This window comes from Motacilla alba, chromosome 1A (genome assembly GCF_015832195.1).
Source record: "Motacilla alba alba isolate MOTALB_02 chromosome 1A, Motacilla_alba_V1.0_pri, whole genome shotgun sequence".
Taxonomy (NCBI): Eukaryota; Metazoa; Chordata; class Aves; order Passeriformes; family Motacillidae; genus Motacilla; species Motacilla alba.
The window spans coordinates 32,500,018-32,517,584 of record NC_052031.1 but is presented as its reverse complement, the minus strand read 5'-3'; the positions used below and the strand labels follow the sequence as shown (position 1 = coordinate 32,517,584).

Below are 17,567 nucleotides of genomic sequence, written 5' to 3'. Positions count from 1 at the left end.
TTTGATATTTAATAGTTTAGGGCAAAAGGTGTCTGGGCCTTAGGAGAATTTCTTCTACAACTCCTTGTTTTCTTTCCTGCATTTCCCTTTGCTTTGTTGATTTATTTTTCAATAGATGAGCCTCTGGATCAGGACTAATATCACCATCAGTGGGCTTCCTATGTTTAGTATCAATGTCATTTGAACGTTTCTTATTTACTTTCCAAGTCTGCAGAAGCAGATTCAGCACAGAGCACTTCATCTATCATCTTCACTGAGCAGATCATGAATAGGTATCTGCTGTGTTCATTAACAGCAAGACTGTAGTAGGCAGGTGATGAACCAGAATAAAAGCAAAATTCTGTTAACATTGTGGGCAGCAGATGGGAAGCTGGATCTATTCAGCCTACATCCTTACACTGTAAGCAAGAAAGGGTGCCAAAGGAAAACTTTCTGTTGAGACAATCCTCTCTTTTCCCCCACTTTATTTAACACAGCACACTGTGTTATTTGTCTGCAGTCTTGCTGATAATAAAGTTTCCAGAAAAGGCAGTTTGAGGGGAGCAGGGGAGCAGTTCATGTCCTACAAATTCATTTCTACATTAGCTACAGCAATAACATTCATAATACCACTGTAATTTAGTCCTTTCAATCCTCCCATTTAAAAAACTTTCAGAATCCTGGTCCTCCATCCAACACATGGGCATTTTAATGCAGGTCATGCCTCAAATGATGGGGGTACTAGAACTTCTTAACCTGTAAAAATGATGGCTCCAAATATCAGCTTTGAATGTAAATGTGTATGTTTGAGGTATTATTTGTATGTGCCATGCTATGGTGTTGGGACAACAAATATGTGCAAAACCACTGTGGGCAACACAGATTAACTATATGGGGGTCACAGATGGTGTGTAGAAGGGAACTCTTTAAACAGAATACTCCAAGCATGCCTCAGCATGGCAGAATGGCCCAGAGCCTAATGGCAATTTATCACTTGGGTCACCCTACTGAGAAACTTTTCTTTAGGTTTCCTGTCAAGCAATTCTTTCCTTACTTTTTTCCAACATGGTTTATGCAGCAGATTCTGTTGCCTTTTATCTCCCTCCCTTTCACTCTATTTTTCTTAAGATATTTTCCATGAGCTTCCGGAAGAAAAACGTCCTTTTTTTTTTGACTAAAGTCAGCTGCACACTGTTTTGTGTGAATAAACTATTCACTACACACATTCAAAATAAAAATCTATTAAATGAAAACTTCACGAGAAAGAAGATAACATGGTAAAAAAACATGTCTAAAAACAGCTACCATCTTCTACAGTTCAGTTTTGAAAGAAAATGCTGCTTATATCCTACCCCCAACCTCAGTCACCCTCTGGACAGGAGCTTTGTTTGGGTTATAGCCACTGAACTGCTAATAGCTGTTTGGGCACCTCCATGTGATTTGGGGATCTGGGCTTTTGTATTAAAAGCAAGAGGAGATGTGATTAACTAGAGATGCTTGGCAGTAAAAAGAAAATAAATTGACACATCTTTTAGAGTAATTCTTTTAGCAAACAGGTTTCCTTTCTTGAGTCTAAACTTTAAATCACAGTCTTTAACTTCCAGAAGATTTTTATTCTTTGTGGTGTAATCTCACTTCCTCTCAAGTCTATTCCACTCTGTGTGTCTAGTCCTCAAGGTTGTACTGCAATTCCCCTTTTCTCTCCAGTGCATGAGGAAGTGTCTGTTGGGAGGGCTGGTAAGAGGCTGGAGCTGTGCATAGTGTGTGATTCATTAAAAACCTCAAGTCAACAGAAATGGTTAGGGTGTAGAAATACTACATTTGTCACAGCTCTTAAATAAACCTGCACTGACTGTGTCACTCTCCTTTCAGGCATGAGATTTTTCATTCAATAGTTCTGTTGCCAAACAGAGTCATTTGTCTAAACATCTGTGCAGTGGAAATAAGTATGTGCTGAGGAAATAAAATCAATTTACTGTGTATACTCTTACCCCTACACCAAAACTGTGATTGGTGAAAATGAAATCTATGTTTACTGGACAATTAAGATTTAAGTTTTGTATTTTTTTTCCTGCGTATCTTTGGCATTTCAGTAGGTTCGCTGTATAGTTTGGAATCACTTTTCAGTTTACTGTGTGATATTTACCTTCTCCGAGTGTCCTCTGCAGCAAGTCATGTTTTGCTTGAAGTTTTGTGATGAGATTGCTACCTTCCAGATATTCTCTGAATTTCTGTAGAGATGCAGATGAATCTATTACTATGCATGCCATATAAATCCCAGGAACTTCTGGATAATGTTTACTTCAGGTGTTTGGTCTGCATCACATGAATGAGGAAGCAACCAACATACCATGAAATAGAACTGTTCTGTTTCCTGCTGGTTAGCTCTTCTTTTTGCAATGCTAGGCTTACTCAGGTATGTCTCAGAGACTGTTGACTTCACAGACTCTGTTGAGCGACTGTGCTGGAAACACTCTGACACATCATAGTCTTCAATGGTGACCATATCTTGTATTGTCTGTAGGGTAGCCTCTGTTGTTTTCTTAACCTGGTATTAAAAAGCAGAGTTTGCCAAATGCCAGATAAATATATACAGGAACAGCTTAGAACAGAAGCTCATTACTCGCAGTACCTCTCTGGCACACTCCCCCAAACAAACTGATGTGTAAGTGTGAAAAGTCAGGTGTGCTATGACAGACATCTATGTAACAGATATCCTGTCTAGTTCTCTGCTTTACCATGGCCTAACCCACAAACACAGATGTATCCTTGTGTTAGCTTTGTAGTCCACTCAAGCATTTGTTTGAAATTAGAATTGAAATGTGACATGGTTTAATTAAGGTCCCCGATCCGGGAGGCAATAGAGATGATACAGTACTCTGGAGGGTCAGCTCTCTCTAAATATGGTCAATGTGTTATATCTAACATGTACATCCAGAGATCTGGATCTAGCCAGAATAACGTGATCTTCCAAGGAAAAAATCTGTGACCCCTGTACTGTGCAGTGCTGTGATGAGGGGCACAGTGATGTTCATGCTGCAGAAGTGGAATATATTGTCGACAGAGAAGGCTCGAGAAAGAACAATTTACACCAGACTCTCAGCCCTCCTGTGACCTATGGAGCACCACTGCTCATAGTGGAAACCCAGGCATGGATACTGTGGACAAGGGATGCAGTTTCCACTGTGCAATAAATTAACTGGTAAGAATCAGAAGGATGTGATTTACTTCCCAGTTTTGCTTCAGAGGGAGTCCTTAGTAGGGTCAACCAAATCATGGACACATCTTCACACAACTCCAATGTAGTCAAATATCCCTTCCATTCCTGTCAAACATGATTTCCCCCCTTATGCTCTTGCACTTCACTTCACTGAAAGGAATTATCTTCCCCCTTCCATCTTTGTTATCTTGAGAGACTTTCTGAATGCAAGTGGTTTTTTTTTACAACTACTGTACATGTCTCATGGACATTAATACTTTGTTCTAGACATTCAACATACAAACTAGAATGAGAAAAACTGGCATCCCGAAAACTTATCAGTAAAGTACATGAAGAAACTAAATTATTTCTATGTTTTCTTTTAGGAACAGATTCTCATGTAAACTGAAGGACTTTAACATCGCCTCAACTGTGATAAAAGTGCATTTTATTTCCACTGCCAGAGCAGGGGAAAGAGAACAGCATAGTTTTTTCCATATTTTACAAAAAAATTACATTTTATTTTGCTAGGTGGCTGTTCCCATCGCAGGCATTCATTAGTCATGTTTATAAATAGCTGTAGCTGAGAGCATAAGAGATCTTGACTCAGCTACCACAAAAGACAGTTCAAATTCCTTTGTACTACAGAAGTAGCAAACTGAGGACTGGACAGAGGGGGGTCACAGAAGACAATAACTGTTCTCAGTGGCTGTCTGTCACAAGAATTTAAAAATATGTAGTCTTACAAGTTTACACTGAAGCATCTGCAACATACAGAACTCAGTAACGTGAATGTATGGACGGATAAAAGACAAAGTTGCCAAACCTCTGTGAAGCAGGTGAGGATCTACCTTAACATTATGTGCCAGTATTTGATGTTTAAAATTAAAACCACTTACACAGATTGGAGCCACCTCAGGGTCATTTACATGCTTCTGGCAAGGTAGAAAACACTGCACCTTCCTGAAAATTATGTTCAATGCTTAGCCTTTGTAGACATAGGTCTTACCTCCTCATTTTCAATTTTGAGTGTAGCCAATCGGGACTGTAGTTGTTGATACCTAAGCATAAGCTCTGCTTGCACAGGTTGCTGGGCAGAGACCTGGCAAACCTAACAAAGAATCAAAAAGAGCTGTAAGATACAAGTAATTAAAAAAACCCCAGTCAATAGTCTTGTTCTTCTTCTAAAACTAGGTGAATTCCTACCAAAGCTATTAAAACTTAATGAAGCACAGTAAAATGTACCCATCTAAATTTAAAGTACTTATGTGCTGTAAAATGTGAAAGTACATAATACAGCTTATAAATAAAGAGCACAATATTTTTATGTGTGCTTTTTGTGGCTTTAGTATCACACAAAAATGCAAACCCTGGAGTTACCTTCAGAAAAAAAGATGTACATGGGTGATGTCGAATTCTGCTTTGCTACCGGCCTTTGGTGTAGAAGAACAGAGCACAGCTGGGCTACCCAGTATGCTTGATATTTTCACATGATAAAATGAGGGAAGAAGAAGGGGAAAAGGCTGCATTGCAGCATTAATAATTTGGAGCAGCTCTGTAGCCGCTCTCAAATAGCACCCACAAACTCTATTATGAGTGATACAGGTAGTAAAGACAAAGTCACTGCTTACATTGGGGCTGGACTGAGCACAGGTTGGCCAGCAAATTTATAGCAATGTCATTATAAATGATACAGAATATAGTAACATTTAACAGTTTTTACATGAGAACTTTGAAGCAGAAGACAGTGCTGCAAAGTTTTGCAAAATGTTATTGCTGATCCACTGACTTTCAGGTAGCTTTTACCAAACTCTTTGTAAAAGGGTTTGGTAAATGATAAACTCTCTATCCTGGTATACAGAAACAGTCACTTGGGGATACTTGTCAGTGTACAGACCTCATCACCCATATGAGACTGGAACTCAAATTTCATTGGTGGACAAAAAGCAGTGGGGTACATTTCCATGAATCTTTGCTTGTCACTGCGTGGCTCCAAGCAGTCAACTGCATTTTCAATGATGTCTAATCCCTCATGCCTGGAAGTTTCAAGATTATACTCTGCAGAAAGGTATGTTCTTAGGGCTCTGTTCAGACTAGCATGGTATCCAAGATCACAACACTAAAAAAACAACAAAGGGAAAAGAAAACAAATTTAAAAGGAGAAACACCATTCCAATATCTCAATCCTGAAACTGTCACAAAAAATTTCTGTCCTGAAATTTTTCTGTCTTTGAAGTATTTAACAAAATATCTTCTAAATTAAAATACACTACTGGGGTCAAGACAGTAAGTATTTAGTAACCTCAATCTGTTGCAAAGATTAATGGACAGTTTTAGAAAAGAGATCAAGTGTACATATGTGAAGTGCAGGCACTGTATATCAATAAAATCTGGGGCTCCAGACACAAGTGGGTTTTTCAGCATCAATAGCATCTGTAAGCCCTGAATCACCTATTTAAACACACCCTAACATAGCCATCATCTAAGTTAATGACAGCAGCAAAGTGAACTTGAAGCAATTCCTGCTTACCATGTCTGTGCCCAACCAAAACCTCCACAAATACTTGGAGCATAAGCAATCCCTCTAAAATGCTTTTCCATGCAACAGTAAAGGTTTAACATCTTTTTCCCTGATCATGAAAATGTATTTAATGTAAACATCTTATTTCCCATGCTCATATAGAGCCAGAAATGTACATCATGTTACTAAATTCAGAAAGTCATAATTTATGGTTTTTTTTCTATGAAATGGAATGTAATTGAAACCTAATTGGTAAAACATAAAGTTTTGTTTGTTCTTGAATTTTAAACATCCTCAATTTGCATTATTCATGTTTCATTAATATTTTAGACAACAGTTGAATATATTTTAAAAATATCACAGCAGTAGCATATCAGCTGATTGTTTCCCTACATTGTACAGTAAATCCCCTCAATTTCTGCTCAGTGAGCCTCCAGGTAAGGGGAGATGTCACCTCAATAGTGGCACACCGGTTTGCTAACAGCTGCATACAAAGCAGTGCTCTTTATTCAAAGGCCTGAGATGTGCCCCAGGCAGAGGCCAGCCACGGCCAGGGCAGTCAGAGCACTCTGCCTTAGGGCATCCCTCAGTCCCCAGCCACTCTTCCTCGGTGCCCACCTGTGGGCATCCTGAAGGCACCCATCCCTGCAGGACTCCCAAGGTAACTACAGAGCTGAGTCAAGAAGCAATTTGAATTCAGTCCACTGTATCTGCACTGTTAGAGAGTACCTCCCTCACAGCTCTTACAAACCCCACAGGACTCATGGGATCACATTTCCCTCCTTTTCCTCTTACTTATTTGAAAAAGGAGAGAAATAGACAGAGAGGGACACAGAAGGAAAGAGCTTTGAACCTATTTACCATACCAAAACCTACATGTAGAAGGGAATGAAACACTTCACACCTTGACTTAGGTACGGTAGTGACTAGTGATAAAGCTGCTCTCTGAAATCTATCACAACAAAGCTTCCAGAAAGACTAAGTTTTCATTCCTAGCAAGTATTCCAGGTAGTGACTGCAGATGGGACAGTGGCTCTCCAAAAAAACAGATGCTGAACCATTCAAATAAAATGGAAAAGATGTTATGTTCAATCACACACACACACGTTAACCCCTCTCTTTTGCATTTATAAAATGGGAACTTTTGCTACACTTCCTAAAACAGCCACTCAACCTTTATACTGAAGTGCATTCATATTTCAAAGTACACCAGCCTCAAAACCACTGTTTCTAAAAGGAAAAGTCTCTTGGTGTTTTTCTCTTGTTCTATGTCAAACCAGATCTCATATTTAATTCACCATCTTGGATGAAAAAGACAGACTAAAAGTGCTGATAAGAAAGTGAATTGGGACAGCTGTTTTATTTCATGTGCATTAGTTTCAGAAAGACCTCACAGAAGATTAAACTGAAAAGGAATTAGAAATAGAGGGCAGTGCCAGGTTTAGCATTGCCAACTACCCATGTGTTATAAAACTACAGCCTGAATTTTGGCTCTGGTGGATTAATCCGAGCATTACTAGAAAGCTTATTGATTTACAATTAGAGCTGTGTGGGTTTCTGATGTAGCTTTTTTGCAAGCTGGAATATAAAATTGCAGCCTTTATGCTGTGACACGACTTCATTGTTTAACCCTTAATCTACTCAGTCACTATCACCATGATCATCTTTGGCAAGTGATGACAGCTGAACAAGGCAACAAATCAGACAAGAAGAGGATTTCTCAAGTGAAGCAGAGTATCTTGCCAGGCTAAGGCATTTTCTTGCAATGCCAATGCCAGCAGAGAAAACAAAAATTAAATGCAGATCCTGAAGTAATGCTTTATCACAAGTGTCTCTTCGAATGGAATTACAAACATCTTAATTTGAAATTTTGCTTAAATTACTTAAGTAAAAATAGAATTTGTAAGAGGGAAGTTATATTTTAAAAACAAAACTAAACACTCAGACATCACAACTCTTACTTCTGCCAGACCATAGCCCACTTTCCCCAAAACCTGGACACAAAGGGTAACAGCTCTGACATGGTATCTTGGTTATCCAGAAAGAAATGTTCTGTTTTAATCTGCTGGAAACATGGTTTAGAAAAGAGAGTTGTCTACACACACACACACACACACACACACACACATATGATTTTCAGGAAAAATCTGTAGATTTGTGGAAAGACTTCTACAGTTCAAGTGAGCAACCACACTGTCAGCCAAAATAAACACGAGTGTCAGAGGCTCACTAGCCAGCACACGCAGGGTACAGCCAGGGTGCTACAGATCTGCCACCTATCTATGGGCTAGAGAGGTGAGATGCCACTTGCTGCAGTAAGACATGAAGATGAAAAATAACAGAATGAAGTCAGAGAAGATGAGTTTGTTTGCATTTCTGGATTCATAAAGACTTTTGGTTGGGCAAAATGAAGGAAGATGAGGGATGCATTTGGGATATGTGTGAAAAATTACTTTTGTAATTTGCATTTTATTCTTATTTGAAATTAAATCTGAAGCAGTCTCAAGAGCATTCACTGCCTTTATTGTACCCCAGAGTACATTTAGGCTTGAACAAAACAAACTGAAGCGCTTAGCACAGAGCTTCAACCAAACCGAGCTGCTCTTATTTCATTTAATTTTGTTTCAGGAATAGTAACAAAATTCTAATGTCAATGAAGAGAGGAATTAATAAAAAAGCCTTAATCTCTGAATAAGTCACTTTCTAAGTATTTTGTTACACAGACATCTACATTCAAATCAAAGGGATCTAAGGGTACATACCATATTTATGAGGACTTACGTAATAAAGATTGTAAGCTGCACACACTTTACCCTAGTTTTAAACTTGGTTTTATGAATGATTAATAAAGAACCTTTACAGAATAAATTAAGTTCACAATAGCTAAATGTTCCTTAACTTCTTAATGGTCCAAAGCATGCATAGTGCAATTAGAGATTCAGAAACTACATTTTAAGAAAGACCAACACATTGATATTTTATTTATTTCAGCAGCAGAACTACAGTAAAGTTGTTTTGATCACTATTTCCTAGTATTTATCTTCAGATGGTAAGTCTGAAAAAAGGTCCTTACCTTCCTCTTAGACAAATTTTGTGAATGTAAATGAGTAAAAGTATGTGCCATATGGACAGATGCTGGCACTAACAGCCAGATTAGCAGCACTGTATGGTTTGTTGCTCCTCTGAAACTCAGAATCTTAAAAAAAATTCTACATACTAGGTAAAGCTTATTTAATTCAGCTAATCTTTAGTGGTTTTTACAGATACAAATAAAGAAAATAACTAATTCTGTCCTGCACTTGAACTAGACAGCAGAGAAGAAATATTTAACAGAAAATTCAAATTCCTCTAGTACAATATGCAGAGGACAGAAATACATTGTGCATATCAAATCCTGTTTACCTCTCTGCTTCTTTGCAAATGTTGGTCTCATCCCTCAGCTCACTAACTGCATTAAATCATCCAGCTAAGACTCCAGCAATATTTTTATATTACTTTTATCACAAGAGCTTAAAATGAGCAACACATCATAATTTGAAGTCAGAAGTGCTGAGCTCTGTTAATGAAATGACAGAGTTGAACAGTTCAGACTGAGTTCAGATGGAGAACAGTAATTTAGGATTTTCCATATAAGCCTCATATATGGAAAATGCCATAGAATTCAAATGAAAAATAGGTTGTTTTTTTGTTTGTTTGGTTTTTTTTTGGTTTTTTTTTTGTTTTTTGTTTTTTTTTTTGTTTGTTTGTTTTTTTTTGGTAAAAATGAGTAGTTCCACTATCCTCCCCAAGCTTGTTAGAAAAAAAAAATTATGGAGCAGTTTACTACCTTATTGCATGTACTTATCCTGCTTTCGTTAGATATATTTTTCACTAACATATGAAGACATTTCATTTCATTTATGGGCAACACCAACAGCTTAGGGAGATCTAAATTCTTCCATGTTAACTGGAATTCAGACACAGAGCAGAGGTAATCCCTTTCTGTACAGGCAATGAGAGAGAGTTCAGGGAAGCACAGAAGTCAGGCTAGCAAAGTGGGACAAAATAGAGAGGGCAAAGAATGAAATTGCCACCACTGCTCTGGAAACTCCAAATTGTACCATGACATTAACAGATTTACAGAATGGGACAGTCTGGACTGTTGCAACATATGGCCACTGGGAAGCATGTCTCACATTCCAATGATATAACTCCAAAACCTTGCCAAGATTCTTGCATTAACAAAAAGAGTTTCCTTTGTCAAGTGGCAAACACTCTGTCTAAATACCAGTGCTTTCACAGCATATTCTGATTAAATACAAATGTCTGAAAGACACTTCATTTAAACAAGCTCACAATTGGATTAAATTAGCTCTGAAGCAAATTCTGGTTGCACATGTTTACAGCTTACTCTTACAAAACAGTGATGCAAAGGGCAGCTAGACCTTCCATTTAAATTCCTTAGGGAAGAGTAATTTCTCAAGCCATTTTGCCAAAAGAATGTTATTGTGTACATTGGTCCATGGCTTTCAAAAAGACAGGCAGAGTAGATACAGTTTTTCTGTGCTAATAAATATTGCAGAATGCATATTTTTATTAAAGATTAGCAGTCAGGAAGCTTTAGTCTTCATGGTTGTGTAAATACCCCTACATACACACTAAGTCCAGTGTCAGCTCTGTGTGCGTATGGACAGAAAGCTTCACTTCTCTTCCCTTTACAATTCTTGGTAAAGCTCCGGGTTGGTGGCTCCTCCTCTCACTTTTCACTGCTACAGAAACCTCTGGACATCACTGAAGTGGATAAGAATCACATGCATCTTCCAACCTGATAAAGTTTTGACCAAGTAGAAACACATTCTCTGAGAAATGTGAACTTTAAAAGGGAAGGCAGGAGAGGTGACAAAATGAGCATCGATCCAGCTTCTGAGGGGGTGAGGGTGCTGGAAACAAAAAGAAAGGACCTTTCCTTCCTTCCAGCATCTGAGAAGAATTTATGAAGTTCACATGTATGAGAAATGCCCTAATTACTGACCAAAAACCTGTCATCTTTTAAGCAGTAGCAGGAAAATCATCCACTAGGTAGGCTCAACTTCTCACTTGGGGGATACCCCAGTAGGTACACAGCTTGTCCTTTGTTTTCTGCCCTATCTTCCACCTGTAAGTCCTGGTAAATGCTTTCATTGCCTGGACAACCTAGATGGGTGGCTCAGGTTGTGCAAGCAGATGGATACAGATTAGACAAGGGCAGGACACAAAATAAACCAGAAGAAATCAGGAGCAAACATGCAGTAGCAACTAGGAAAGGAATAAAAGAGATGTTGAAATAGAGACAGAAGAAAATACTGAAAACACAAAAAGGATTAATTGCCATCTTTTATAGGAAAGCAAGAAAGAAATGAAGCACAACCATGTGAAAGGGAAAAGCTGTAACAAAATCAGGCATTATTTTATAAATTATAGAAAAACTAGAAATTATAAAGAAAACTGACGATCAGTATTTAGATTACATATAATAAAACATGTATATGGAGCTATTTTAGTCCATTAATCTTAAGAAGGCATTTTTCCCTTTCTCTGTGAAGCTTTGCTTCTCCAGTCAGTAGAAATTAGTCTTCCTGTCAAATTCTGTATTAATTTATTCTATATTAAAACCAGAGCTGTGTATGAATGTTGTTTACTATTGAAAAAGTAACATATGTTACTGTTGCAGTAGCAAGCATATTCAAATATCTGGAATTTCAAATGGGCCACTTTTTCAGAGGTGGACCCACTAAGTCATTAAACCCTACAATGCAAGTGAATGAATGTTCTGGAGCTTGTGTTTGCTGTCTCTGTATATTCCCTATCACATACAAAGTCAGCTTACAAAGAGGGTGGGGCATGATAAGGGTGCAGGATGCTCCCTCTGCATCCTGTAAAAATGTCAGTAATACAGGAGACTAAATGCTGGCACAAGTCAACATTAGTGTATAACCTCATTCTTCTAGGATATTCTCATAAAAACAACTTACTGAAAATAATTAACAGGTATGGTGACAGTATAGAGCAGAGGACTGATTGTGCCTGTTCTTCAAACTGCATGAATAAGAGTAAGAAGCCACCGTATGTACGGTTCAATGACTAAATGAATGAAACTACAGAATTTGGAAAACATGGAAGAAATTGCTTCTTTCAAATTAAATATCATTAGATGACCACTTATACTGTAAAAAATATTTAGATTCCAGAGATCGTACATAATAGGAATGTCATATTTTCTAGTGACACATGGGGTGCAAACACAATGTTTGAACTTTAGAGGAATGGGTTCAGCATCTTACTGGCTCTTTATTTTATGGAAATAAGAGAAAAACTTCTGATTGTATCATACAATAGTATAAATAGCAAGTGTACTGTAGGCAATCCATATGACCAATACATTAATTCCCCTTAAAACTGAAAAAAAGTATTATTCCTGAAGAGAATAAACACAAATACCAACATGCCAATACTTACATCGATTAAATCCGAAAGGTCGTGAATATAATACTTGAAAACAGAAGCATTAGTTGCTTCAAGGGTGAGCAGGTATTCATTACGGGCCTTAATGGATTTCAGCTTGTTTTCAGAATATTTTGCTTGACGCTAGGAAAGACATTTCATGTTAATGTATTTTAATTACTTCATTTTTGGTACGCAGTAGAAATGGTAACAATTCAAGCACACATTCCTAGTAACAAGAAAGAATCTTAATTTCCGGCCTGTTATACATACAACAGATAGAATACAAAGCGAAAACTTAATACTTTGTTCCAAATGTGACAAACTTTACAGTAAGAATTATATTGGGAATGAAGTATTCCCCTCTCCAAACTGAAATTATGTCAAGTTATCTATAACCCACTGCTAGTGTATTATGTGCACCTTGCTCAATTTTATTTTGCAGCAGGATTTCTCTGTCTAATATCATGCCAAAGAATGTCAGAAATGCACTGAATTTATTTCAAATGAAACTAAATAAAAGGACTATTTACTTTTTCCTTCATTTTTTCAATCTTTTTCACAGAGCTCCGTCTCTGGTGCCTCTCTTCTAGTCGAATATGAAAAACAGGGTCTCCTGACCTCCCAATCTGTTTTTCTTCTTGCTTCTCTGCCTCCTTCAGTTTGCTTTCTGCACTGATGCTCTCTGCATGATACATGTGGTATGTTTTCATGACCTGCAAAAGGCAAGAGTCAAAGGAGAACTGGAGAAAATGAAAATATAAAGGTATATACAGAAAAATCACAGGGTCTTTGAGCAAAATGTTGACTTATAAACATGGATCTTGTGTAAGTTTCTTTGCCAGTGGAGATTGAGGACTTTTGGTTGCATTTTTCTTTTCTAATTTATTTAACAGTATTCCAAATAGGGATTTTTTTTCTTTTATTTTCTCGGATAGGAAAGAGCAAAAGCCATTATTAATAAAGTTCAGTATTCTTATCTTCAAGTGAAAATCTAAAATAATGAACAATAAAACGAAACCTATGTCAGTACCAAATCTATCTGATATATAAGAATCTTCTGGGTGGAGTAACAGCTTGGCTATGGGCACTGAATGTTTGAAACCAGAAGCATCCCTTCAACACTGAGAAAAGGGGAAGGTAGGAGAGGGAATGGGAAGCTTTGGCCTGGGAGCAAATCCCCAGATAGCTGGATGGCTGTCCATGGCCTGGAAAGAAGTGCCTGCCCACTGCACAGCCTGCAGACTGCGCCTGATGTAAAAACAGATGAGAACTGAAGAAGGAGCTGCTTGATATGTAAGTTGTGAAAATGTTTTCCCATAGACCCAAAAGCATCTTTCCTCTACACACCTGCTGGGTCTGCAGATGAGAGAGCTTGGGTTGCCAGTATACAAACAGATGCTTGCACAGGCCACAAAGAGGAAAAGGGACTGGGTTACCCCAGTCCTCCCCCTCTTCTTCAAGCAAGAAAAACCTCAGCCTGAGTCCTGCATAGTGGGCAGCAGTCAATCACAAACCCCACCTCTGCTGGGTAGAGCTGACTCTGCCCACTTCCACCAAAGGAAGTGTCTTTCTGCCTTCCCTAGTCTTTTGTTGTTGGTATTTGCTTCTTTGTTGTCTTAAGTTTAGAGCACTGAACAAAGCAGGAAGGCATCCTCAGGCAGCCAGAGGCCTCCCCATCTCTTCTAAAAGGTGCCAGAGCTCTCAACAGCAGATATTATCTTTGGGTGGAGGCCATGCAAACCATTCACATAGTGAAGGACACACAGGCAGGGAGGAATCAAACCAGCTGCTTTTGTGACCCATGGGGAAACAGTTTTGGGAAGCTGCCTTGAAATATTCCCAGATTGGGACAGTGTACTTTTTGCAACTGAGTATTTAGGCCAGCCTAAGAAGTATCCATAGAGTGGCAAAACAGGGAACACTACAGCTAGATATTGCAATTCACTACAGCACATCTTAGCACAGATCCACACAAACCAACTGCACGCCATGCCAGTGGGTGGCTGAACTGATGCTTATTTCAAGTTCTGTGCAACAGAAAGACAGACACTTTCAGAAAAATGCAATTTTGCATAACAATGTGTGTTATACACCATAACTGTGTATGCCACTACTTAAGACTGATACCACTGATACTAAACATTAAACAGGCAACTCTTCACCAGCTTCCTGTAGTAAGGTAAAACAGTTGGTGACAACCACTAAAAGTGACCCTATTTTTATTTTAAGAAACGTTTGCTTACAGCTCTGTGGTAAAAAAACCCAAACTGCCTGGAGCAGGACACAGTGTTATTGCTGCTGCTCCTCTATGGCACACTGTGCTCCAAGGCCTGAGCAGAGTGCAGAGCTCCCTGCCCAAACACTGCCTACACCCGCTGGGAACAGCTGCTGCCCCACCAGTTCACATCTGCACAGATGAGGCAGAAAAACTCCCAGAGATGGACAAAGCTGAGTTAGGAAGAGAAGGGAAGCCCACAGGGGTGAGGTCTGCAAGGTTCTCAGTTTAACCAAACAGCATCTTCAGGCTCCTCACTGCTCCAAAAGCAGTCTTACAGTTGCTCTATCAGTACCCAGGGAGCTTAACTCATACAGCCACATGGAAACAAATGAATTACTGCAAAGAGAACAAAAGGACTTTTTAAAGAAATGGTTTCTATAATAAAGCAGAGAAGCACAGAAACTGATATGGCTCTTATTAAAAATGTTGAGGGAAGGAAATTAAAAGCAAGGTTGTGCCCTTTTCTTTTGGCCTTTCTATTCAAATCTTTTAAGTGTTTCTTTACATAAGGCTAGAGGTGTTGGCTTTTATTTTTTATCTTTTGTTCTGTGTCATCTCTAGAGACTTTTTAGTTGGTGGGACAAGACTAACTCCTGGGTCCTACCACCTAGAAAACTTATTTTCTTTTGTACTCTACCTGTGGAGGGAACTATGGGTCCTGATGGAATTAACCCAAGAATTCTTCAAGAGCTGGCTGATGTCATCACAAAACCTCTCTCTCGGTTTTTGAGCAGTCTTGGGATTGGCAAAGTCCAGGCTGACTGGAAGCTGGCAAATGTTGCCCCAGTTTTCAAGAATGGGCAAGAAGGGTCATCCCTGCAAACTGCAGGTCTGTCAATCTCACTTCAGTGCCTGGTAAAGCTAAGAAGGAGATTATTCTGGGATGTATTGAAAAACACCTGAAAGACAACGCAGTCACTGGTCACGCCAGCACAGCTTCATGAGAGGGAAGTCCTGTTGATCAAACCTGATTTCCTTTTTTTGGCAAGGTAACCCATCTAGTTCCCACCAAGGGAAGCCAGCTGATGTAATATTGAAAGATCAGTAGACCTTTCAATACTGTCTCTCAGAGTATCCTTCTGGATAAAATGCCCAGCACACAGCTGGAGAAACACCTCATGTGATAGGTGAGCAACTGGCCCATTGGTTGGGCACAGTTATAGTGAATGGGGTGACATCAGACTGGTGACCTGTCACTAGTGGGGTTCTGCAGGGCTATCTTAGGTCCTGTGCTCTTCAACATCTTCATTAATGATTTATATGCATGACTAGAAGGGATACTAAACAAGTTCACAGCTGGTACAAAACTGGGAGAAGATGCTGACTCTTGCCAAAGCAGGGAGGCCCTGAAGAGAGACCTTGACCAGTTAAGAGAACTGGGCAATCACCAACCTCATAAAGTTCATCAAAGGAAAGGTGTTGGGACTCTGCACCTGGGATGGGGCAACCCTGGATGAATGGACAGACTGGGGAATGAGAGGCTGGAGGGCAGTACCATGGAAAGGGACCTGGGGGTCCTGGTTGAGGGGAAGCTGGACATGAGTGAACAGTGCCCTGGCAGCCAGGAGGGCCAAGAATGTCCTGGGAAGCATTAGGAACAGCACTGCCAGCCAGGCAAGGGAGGGGACGGCCTCACCTTAAGTACTGTGTGTAGTTTTGGGAGCCACAATAGAAGAGGGATATAAAACTATTGGAGAGTGCCCATAGGAGGGCAACAAAGATGGTGAAGCCCCTTGAGGAGAAGCTGAATGAGGAGTAGCTGAGGTCACTTGGTCCCTTCAGCCCAGAGAACAGGAGACTGAGGGGAGAGCTCCCTGCCATCTGCAACTTCCTCACGAGGGACAGACACTGACTTCTTCTCTGTGGTGAAGAGTCACAGGTCCCAAGGGAATGGCCGGAAATTGTCATGAGAAGTTTAATTTGGATATTAGAAAAAGGTTCTTCACCCTGAGGGTGGCTGGGCACTGGAACAGACTCCCCAGGGAAGTGGTCGCAGCACCAAGCCCTGTCTGAGTTCAGGAAGTGTCTGGATAACACTCTTAGGCACATGACGTCGTTCTTGGAGATGGTGTTACGTGGGGCCAGGAGCTGGATTCTATGATTCTTGAGGATCCATTCAAACTCAACATATTCTGTGATTCTGTATCAAATATATCTCAAAGTTTTCTAACTGCATCTCAAAGCACCTAAGTGGTGAAACAAGGATTTGTTCTGCTTTCCAAAAGCAGCAAGCATTGAAGTTCTTAAACTAGCAGATTGGGCATAAATGTTCTTCTGCAGTGGCTGACATTTCAGTTTGCCTCCTTGTTGAAAGAAGCACTCCTTGAAGGAGTTCAAGTGTATCTCTGTTCTCACCAATATCTCCACACTGACTCCACTAGCTTCATATCACTGGGGAGTATTTCTTCCTCTCACTGCTTGCTTACAGCACATGCTACCAAATCCAGAGTGTCTCACCCCACAGAGATTGATAGGCAAGTTTTGTGGGAGGACTATGTGGAACTCGCAGCCTTCATGGGGAACCAAGATGTCTACTTGAAATCCATGTTCTCACAACAAAGTCTGCAGAAGTTCTTGGTACAAATGGTTTGCTAAATAACTAAAATTCAAAAAGAAGTAGTTTTTCTGTATTCACAGGGCTGGATATCAGTCAGTGTCAGTCCTATCCAAGCCTCACTGGCTTAGGAATCAATATAGACTCTGTAAAGAGCAGTGATCAGCCAAGGCACGTGACTCTTGTCCAGTTTGTTATATTGATAGCATGCTTATCTCATGCACTAGTGACATCATTATTTTGCAAGCCTTTGGGGAAAACATCTTAATGATTTCTCAGCCTTTTTCATGATGTGTCAATGCTTTTTAAAGAACTGATATTGCAGCAGCTGAACTTAATTTGAGAAAGCATTAGAGAGACATGTATGGAAAAATAAATGGGAACAAGCTAAGGAGCTGGCTTCCAAGTATTTCAGTGGATACTTCCTCAACAAATTGTCTTAGAATTTGCTGGCTAAGTTGCATATATGATCCTTTGCCTTAGCACTACGTCATCTTTTTGTCTTGGAGTTTTTAAGTTTTTAAGACTGTTAGATGTTGTTAAACACAGTAACAGGCTTTCCTAAATAGACTTA

The 17,567-nt window shown here is 39.5% G+C and overlaps 1 protein-coding gene across 2 annotated transcripts in view; it reads right to left on the bottom strand.

Annotated features, from left to right (window-relative positions):
* The window catches only part of SRGAP1 (SLIT-ROBO Rho GTPase activating protein 1), a 139,325-nt gene that overhangs the window by 37,972 nt on the left and 83,786 nt on the right, over positions 1-17,567 (bottom strand). For both annotated transcript variants that reach the window (XM_038153974.1, XM_038153975.1), the window contains exons 5-10: positions 12,692-12,874; positions 12,174-12,302; positions 5,076-5,297; positions 4,188-4,289; positions 2,330-2,527; positions 2,126-2,210 (exon numbers count right to left, since the gene is read on the bottom strand). In XM_038153974.1, coding sequence (XP_038009902.1) covers positions 2,126-2,210; positions 2,330-2,527; positions 4,188-4,289; positions 5,076-5,297; positions 12,174-12,302; positions 12,692-12,874 — 919 coding nt within the window. The remainder of the gene's footprint in view (positions 1-2,125; positions 2,211-2,329; positions 2,528-4,187; positions 4,290-5,075; positions 5,298-12,173; positions 12,303-12,691; positions 12,875-17,567) is intronic.